The 8,730-nt window shown below is 41.6% G+C and overlaps 1 protein-coding gene across 3 annotated transcripts in view; it reads right to left on the bottom strand.

Moving 5' to 3' along the window:
• The window catches only part of Kiaa1324l (KIAA1324 like), a 164,979-nt gene that overhangs the window by 83,862 nt on the left and 72,387 nt on the right, over nucleotides 1-8,730 (bottom strand). For 2 of the 3 annotated variants that reach the window (XM_005358323.3, XM_026784691.1), the window contains exon 2: nucleotides 2,029-2,149. The exons of the other annotated variant lie outside the window; for it this stretch is intronic. In XM_005358323.3, coding sequence (XP_005358380.1) covers nucleotides 2,029-2,149 — 121 coding nt within the window. The remainder of the gene's footprint in view (nucleotides 1-2,028; nucleotides 2,150-8,730) is intronic. 3 annotated transcript variants of the gene reach the window in all.

Genomic DNA, 8,730 nt, shown 5'->3' with positions numbered 1-8,730 from the left:
TATGGGTGTGTATGTGTGTGTATGTATGTGGGGGGGTGTATATGTATGGGTGTGTATGGGTGTGTATGTGTGTGTATGTATGTGTGTGTGTGTATGTATGTGTGTATGTGTGTGTGTATGTATGTGTGTGTGTGTGATGTGGGAGCACTTACAATTTCAGATAAAAGCTGATATAAAAAATGTCCAATCTATCAAGTGTTATTTTTAAATAAGTATAATTTTCAAGGTATAGTATGATTGAAACAAAGCTGACTATTAAGAGTTTTGGAAAAATTTTCTTACTGAAGAAGCAAAACCATAACTTTACCTATGAAATGTTATGAAAGTATTGACTGGAAAATGCCTCTGCAACATTCAAGTAGAAATCATTCCTATTTAGGCATGAGCTTTGTAACAAAATTAGGAGCCCTTGGCCATCACATGCAATTCACAGCAAACTTATAAATACTAAAAATATGACTTCCAGCAGAAGAAAGCCCTGATCTAGAATGACCCCAATTCCCATGGTGTAGAGTCCTCCACTATAGTACATTTTAACCTGAACAGCCAGAGCTAGCCCAAAGCAGCACACTTCCTATCCACAGAGTAAGCATTCAGAAGAGTTACACAGTGTCTACAAATAAGACTGGTTACAAGGAACCAAGAAATTAAGCCCCAGGGTAAAAAGCACTGAACAAAACCAATGCAGATTTTGTAGGAAACAAATTTTCACTAAGTTAATTACAGCATTGTTCCCCAGACTGTCTCCCTTTAACAACACTCTGCTCACATTGAGAGGTCCTGTGTTCCAGCGACTGTCAATACACCAGCCTGGCGGCCCTCCTTCTCTCTTCACCTCACTGTCTCTTCTGACTCTTGCTAGATCCCCTGACCATGGGGATTCTCAGGTTTCTTGCATTTATTTAAAATCAGTTACCAAGAACTAAAGGTGATTTTTTTTTCCCCACATTTTCTTCATACATTGAACTACTACAGTCTCCATAGTATCTACTGCTGGTGGTTAACATTTTCGAACTCGTAATAGACACACTGTATGAAGATAACTTGCTTCTCTGTTTTATTCATTCGGAAACAGAAGCTTTATAGAAATAGCTTTTGGAAGACCACAAGAAAATTGAAGTGATTTCTCTGCCAGGTCTAGAAACCAAGGCCACGGTTGGTCTAGTTCACTGTATAAACTCCAAACTAACCAACTAAAATATTTTTAGAAGGTAGTTTATAAATAAAAATAAATTTGATGATATCTCTCCACGTTAATTTAAGAGGCTGAATTTCAAGTCTTCTAGTCTTCAGAAGACAAGATGTTGTATGTACTATTAGCAATACTACAGTCTCTACAAGTTACACTTAAAATTATTAAATTAAACTATTTCTGTGGCCAATAAAGGAATCCATTGCAAGAAGAGATCTATGGAGCGTGGTGAATATGAATGACAAAAACATGACTATCCTTAATATCAATTTAAAAGTTATCACTTCAAGAGGAATTCTAAGTGATGCGTGCTTTATCAAATTAAAAGTATGTATTTTAAAACTAAAAGAGAAAGTCTGTCTTTCTTCTCTCCATAATTTCAAATAATAGAATAAATAGATTAAAAAAATAACATCCTTTAATACTGCCCATGTCTCATTAAGCCCTTCAGACAGAGGGATACAAGGTCCTGACAAAGACCCAAGAGTAAAGGCACCTACTGCCAAGCCTGACGAACTGAGTTCAAGCCCCAGGGATTACAGGGTGGAACTAGAGAGTCAGCTCTCCCAGGGTGTGCTCTGACCTCCATCTCCATCCTATAGCACCCCTGCTCCTCCATGCACACTCGCATACACAGATAGGCACAAACAAACAAAAATCAAGAAAAAGTACTAATCACTTGTTAAAGAAAGGTTTTGCTGTATTTCTAGATAACAACTATATATACATCATTGCCTGGTCTCTTGTGTTCATTTGAATGGCATCTAGAACTGATATGATGAGTTTATGGTTTAATCTGGAAAACAAATGGTCAAAAAAAAAAAATCACAACATACTGCATTCTTTGCCTCTCACTGGGTCAGGCAGGCCAGAGCAATCCACTGCAGAATTCGGAATGGCGACCCTCCACCTGGAACCAGTGCTATCACATTCTGTGTATTCAAAGTGGTAATCTTTCTGCAAACAATCACAAAAACAAGCCTTTGTTAGAGCCAGTTCTAACTGGTGACCTGGGTTTTCTCTCTCACCCCAAATGGCCTCCAAGCCAGCTTCCAAACTCTTCCCTCTCCTGAACTCTCCCCGCTCCCCCTACCCACACCACAGTTCAGCAGTCAGAACCGCACCACGCATGGCAATGCAGAGGAAGTACCGAAGGTCTGAAGGTCTGCTGGAAAGAGGCCACTCCACACTAACATTGTCATCTGCTAAAAAGCCGACAACACACTTCCCATGTCTCCTTTGAAGGTTTTTAGCTCTGAGTAACTTATAGACATAAGAAGAGTGGTGTGTGGAAATTACTGCTGTCACTGCCTCAAGTGGCTCCGAGAAGCCAATCATTTCCACTGACCTAATTCTCACGCTACTTAAAACTTAACAGAAGGCATAATAACGAATCATTCAAACACTACTAAACAGACAAAACTTTTTAAAGCCACTCTCTGGGGCTTAATTCACCACCACCACCCCAGCATATGGCTATCATTCAATATATAAACAGACCGTTTATTGCAATTTCCCAGTTAAGATCCACTTTGGAATTCTCAAGGTGACTTCCTCTTTACATATATATGTGGAATCAGGCAAAATGTTACAGGAGCATTCCAGCCATGAGAGAAATTCCAAGTCTGCCCTGTAATAGTTTCATTTCCATACTCTAACCCTAAAACTGAACCCAGGGCCTCATACCTCCAGGGCAAGCATTTCTGCAAGTAGACTGTATCTCCATCCTTCCCTGGTTGATACAAGTCAGTGTTCTGAATGTTAACTGTCTGCTTTCTGTACCCGTTAGCCTCCCTAACTATATGAAGGACAGACAAGAACTATCGACTAGCATTGCCACAGGGAAGTTGAAAATGGAATATCATGGCTGCCTGTCTTCTCTTCTAGAATCCTTTTCAATCTGAATGTGCTAAGAATTCCTCCTAATCATTCTGGGCTCTTATGCTAACAGTCCTCTTAATTTATCTCTTTCTTACATTCCTTCTTTCCTTCCTTCCTTGACTGTAAGTACTAAGAACAATCCAGGCCACGTTTTTGACAGTTTCCCCACCCCAAATTTCCAACAGAATGCTCCTAATCTCCTTCTAAGCCCTCAGCAACACTGCTGTTGATATTTCTAATAACATTCTACCCATGGCAAGTTATACATTGTAAGGCAATGTAGCCATCTTCTGCTACATTTCTCGGTTTTCACTGAGCATTCACTGAGAGTATTTTACATGCCATTTCTACCAATAACCTCCTTAAAGCAATCTAGGCTTTTCTCCTCAAAATTTCTCCAGATTTGACCCATCACACAATTCTAAAGCCACCTTCTCACCTTCAGCTTTTTGCTTGGCAAAATTTCCTCAGGTAAAGATCAAAAAAAAAAAAATGTTCAGTAATTTCCATGGCAGCGGTAACAAATCACTACAGCCGTAATGGATTTTCCCATAGCTCTGTAGGCATTACATCCCAGGACAGTAATCATGGGTCTGACCAAAGTCAGGCACATCAGACAGTTCTGTCTTGGCCATGGTGGAACACTTCCAAGGTTAATTTTCTAAGTCATAAAAGCATCCTTTAATATTGTAGAAGAACAACCCTCTCTTGTCTTGGCAAGTCAGCCCCTGAGTGGGAACTGTCAGATGCTCCCTTGTGGAGGTTGAGGCTGTTGGAAGCAGAGGCTGGGGCCACATAGCTCCGCTTCAGCAACTTTTCAGTGCTCCGAGCTCTCCACAAAGAAACCCCACTTCAATGGCAAAGAACACAGCAAGTACAGTTGGAGCTGCAGCTTCCCCTTCAGGTCTTGCTCCAATCCCAACTGCTCCAGCTTGAGCAAGCACGGAAACCTTGGGAATGAAAGTTCCTGAAAAGACCACACATTCTGCTGAACCTTTGCAAGCCGGTTGCTACTTCAAGGCTGTGGAGAGGCGGAACACTGAAACTCAAGAGTCAAACTGGCCTTAAGGTAGCTTCAGTCTATTGATAGGCACCTACTGTTTTCCTCAACCTGGCCCAACACCTAAGGTAATCATTAGGTAAATCCTTTGAAATATACTCCTAGTTTCCAGCCAACCAAAGGGTGAAAAAATGCTATCATATAGCACCCAAAGACTATTACAGAGTTTTCTCCACTTTGATGTAATGTGGCTGTCTAGTGCTCCCAACAATGTCTTGAAAATGCCCTGTTTTATACCTTCAACAAACTGTTACCACATTGGAACATGGAACTTGGGGTAACTATGTGTTCCTAGGTCATCGTCACTTATACTTCAGACAATACTATTTCTTGTCCCTAAGAGTTGTGCCCTGCTGCTGGGGTTCCAGAGTTACCTATTGGCAATTATTCTGCAAGGTTTTATTAATCACAGACCTGTGAAAGTTGGGGAACAGCAAGACCACCACCAGCAGAGACAAAGAAAAATGCTTATGATTGACAGAAAGAAGGCTAACCTATCTGAGGTTTCTGATGGAACATCCCTATTCATTCTTGGGCAGTCAAGCTTTATGTAAGGCTGTAACTGGCAGAATTATAGTTAAGCACAGTCAAGCTTTATGTAAGGCTGTAACTGGCAGAATTATAGTTGAGTACCAGGATGTTGTGCCTCTCTTCTGACTATGTAAGTAGGCTGTTTCCCACCCCTTTAGGCTTATCTAGGACCCTTTTCTCCTGTGCCCTACACACTGGTATTCAATATTAGGTCAATAAAAGCTTCTCCCAAATGCCTCTTTGCATACTTGCCTTGATCACAGGTGGAGCATGTTGGCTATCCAAGGAGCAGACAAGACACCAGGGTCTCCATCCTGGGCAGCAGCAGTGGCAGTGAGGAGAACATGAAAAATTCCAGACAGCCAGAAAGAGCTGGGTGCCCTGGACCCAAGGCTATAAGCTGTTAGATTAGGAGAAAACTGAAGAGCTCCAGAAAGCGGTTGGAGGCAGAAATCACGAGAAACTAAGGCTGCGGGACCCAAGGGGTCATTAAGAGACAAGGAGTGGAATTCAGATTATGAAGACGACAGGTTGCTAAAAGGGTCTAAAAGTACTACCAAAGTTGAAGATTCAGGTATAATCAGAGTTCAGGGACTGCAACTCTAACCAGTAGGTACTGGCACTCTGAGCCCAAAGCAAAACATCTCAACTTGACCACGAAGAGCAATAAGCCTCCAGCTCCGAAAGCTTGAAGCCATAAGCCTCTTTTATCCAAGGCTTAGAGCTATAAGCCTCTGGATCTAGAAACTTGTTTTCTCAGGCTCTGGAACTCAGGGTTATCAACACTAAAGTTACTGCTTGCTTCTTGTCTCCCTATGGCTTTTATTGGATAGCATGAAGGACTCTCCCCCCATCCCGTGACAGTATTGCAAGGTGATATTTCCCGAGGAAGCTTTCCTACCTTTTTTCAGCATGGGTTGGCATCCAGCATTCCTGGCTTGTGTCTGGATCACACTAGCCCCTGCTTTGTGGGGACACTGCCTCCTCCTGTGACTGCCTTTGAGCTTAACATCCATGCTCTATCTCAAATATTTCAATTTGTATGATTTTTCTTTCATGTAAGGCAGTGTTTACTGGTTCTAAGAATTACAGTCTGAGAATCTTGTTTCTGTGCTTGTTTTGGCTTTACTTGATAGAGTATCTCTGTGATATCTATGGAGTATAGCCCAGAGTGGCCAGGTATTTGCATAATGGCTTTCATACTTCTCTGGTTCCCCGCTATTTGTATTCAATACGGCTTTCTTATTTCCATATCCCAGAGAGAATATCCTAACCTCTATGTCTAAAATTTAAGTTATTTCTTTTCATCCTTGCAAAATAATGATGCTATGAAGTAAGACATAAATTTCCTAGGCAGCAAGGCCTTTGAACAGAACAGGGAGGGCTCTCGCTGACTCAGGTTGCGCAGTCGTGAGATGAGAACAGTGGTTAGTTCCAGGAAACAGGGGCTTGTCTTCTAATTGTAAAGTTGAATACAATACGCTAATTGAGTTTCCTATGACTATTTCCCTCTCTCTGCCACCTCTACAGCACCCGACAATTAAAAGTTTTGTAGATACTGTTGTTACCAAATTCTGATGATTCCAGCAGGAAGTATAATGTGTTTCTTTGTAATTTAAAAATATTGAAATGTAACCTCTTGCAGTGCTCGGTCCTTGAGAATTTCAACTGCAGTCTATAAACTAGATGCATTTTTTTCCAAATTATTTAATAGACCATTTCACGTGAACTCATAACAATTTTAAGACTCTCCAGTCCTCAAATCCATCAAATTATCTAAAAGTGGTATGGTGTAGGAAGATTATTGAGAAAAATTATATATAACCTCCCAAATTCCATTCAGAGAACTGAATAATGAGGATCTCAGTCCATAAATGTTCATATTGATAGAAACATTACAGAACCCCAACTACTTGATAAGCATTGATTTCTGGAGACTGGAGAAATGGCTCAGAGATTAAGTGCATGGTCTATACTTCCAGAGGACCGGAGTTTGGCCCCAACACCCACATGGTATCTCACAACCATTTAAATACTCCAGTTTCAGGGGATCCAGCACCCTCTTCCAGCCCCGTTGGGCATGAAAGAGGCACATGTACACATACATATATGCAAGCACTCATATATACACATAAAATAGAAATATAAAAATCTTTAAAATGCCCTAGAAGTAAAGGGAAATTTTTTTAAAGAGATAAAACCATTTTTCATGCAAATACAAAATTAATGCATGCAAAAGGTTTATGACTAACTAACAAGTCAAAGCCATAAAATATTGCTACCAGTTCAAAGGAGAATTCAAGGGGCATACAAAAATAGGTAACCAGGAAAGTGAAAGGCATTTACTTATGCAAAGTGATAAAAACCCAGAGGATAAGGATCAGTTGCATTCTAAAGACAAAACAGTCTCATTTCTGGGTAGGAAATGTATTTCTATAACTCATCATTATGAAATCCTTTAGTGACAGAGGAAGGTTCAGGGCCTCTGAAAAACCCATCACTCAGAAAGGTACACTCGTTAATCTTTTCTGCCTGTTGCAACACACTTCTTAATTTTACCTGACGAGGGGAAATTTCTTGACAAATTTTCCAAAACTTCAGGCCTCCTGATAGTGTATCACTACACTGTGAGTCATAGACCCTACTCACAGGCCACAGGCTGCAACCCAAAACCTAGGGCAAGAACGCACACTGCTCCAATGCTCAGGCTGTACCCATACATATGTGTAGGTACATGTCTGCCAAGCACAGGGTACGACAGCATGGGGACACGGGGACACAGTCTCCAGCACACACAGGGTTCTGGGAGCCTGGGAAATCTTACACTGAAAATACAACCCAAATGAAATAGGACATAGAATTAAAGGGGAAAAAGTCATCCTTCCACCAGATATCAGGACCCTCCCCCCACACGCCATACATGTGTCACAAGACATAGTACAAACAGGCTTAGACCCTCAAATAAGTGCAAACTGGGTCATGTTCCATGGAAAACACAAAATGTAAGATATACTCAATGGACATTTGATTCCCACGGTATCTCCCCAAACTAAGTCATCACAAAAACCCTCAAAATGCTCACTGCAAACTTTGGGTATCATTATTCAAACTGGGTATAACATTTACAGTTTATATACATAGGCTACATACATGATGTCTAATAAATCTCATATAAAAATAATGCTGACATATTGAAAACATGCTTGCATTACTTTTAAATGGACACTGTGATAGTCAACCTTCAGTGCCATAATGAAAGGTCAGGTGATTCATTTATTTGTGTATGACGTATGTACACAAGTATGCACACATATGTGAGCCCACGCACCCACATGCTTAAGCTGAAGGAGTATGTCTAACATCTTCTTAGCTCACGCTCTACCTTATTATTGGAAACAGGGTCAATTGCTGAACAGGAAATTTGCCCTCTGGGTGGGCTGACTGGCCAGCGCATCCTGGGATTCATCCGTTTCCATCCCCCCCCCCCATGCTGAACTAACACACATGCGGTCACAATAGCTTTTGTCTCACGTCCTCTTGTCTTCACTGCAAACACGCTCACCCACTGAGCCATCTGCCTATCCCAACAGCATTAACTCATAAAGAAAGAGTTCATTTTGACCCATAGTACTGAAGGTTCTGGTCTGTGATGAATTGGCACCATTGTTTTGGGCTCATGGTGAGGCAGGATGTCAGAGTAGGAGGAGATGGCGGCACACCAAAGCAGCAGCAAGCAATAGAGAGACAAAAGGCCAGGTCCCATCAAAACCTTCAAAGGAATAGCTCCAATGACTAAGGGCCACCTTCCAGACTCCACTTCCTAAAGGTTACTCCACTTCTCAAGGGTACCAGCTTGGTGACCAAGCTTATAACATATGGACCTTGAAGAGACTCCAAGATCTAAACTCAAGAAGACAACAACAGCCAGGCGATGGTGGCGCACGCCTTTAAACCCAGCACTCGGGAGGCAGAGACAGGAGGATCTTTGTGAGTTCGAGACCAGCCTGGTCTAAAGAGCTAGTTCCAGGACAGGCTCCAAAGCCACAGAGAAACCCTGTCTCGAAAA

The sequence above is a fragment of the Microtus ochrogaster genome, chromosome 26, assembly GCF_000317375.1.
Source record: "Microtus ochrogaster isolate Prairie Vole_2 chromosome 26, MicOch1.0, whole genome shotgun sequence".
NCBI lineage: Eukaryota > Metazoa > Chordata > Mammalia > Rodentia > Cricetidae > Microtus > Microtus ochrogaster.
Note: the sequence above shows the minus strand (reverse complement) of the source record. Positions and strands in the feature narration are given on the sequence as shown.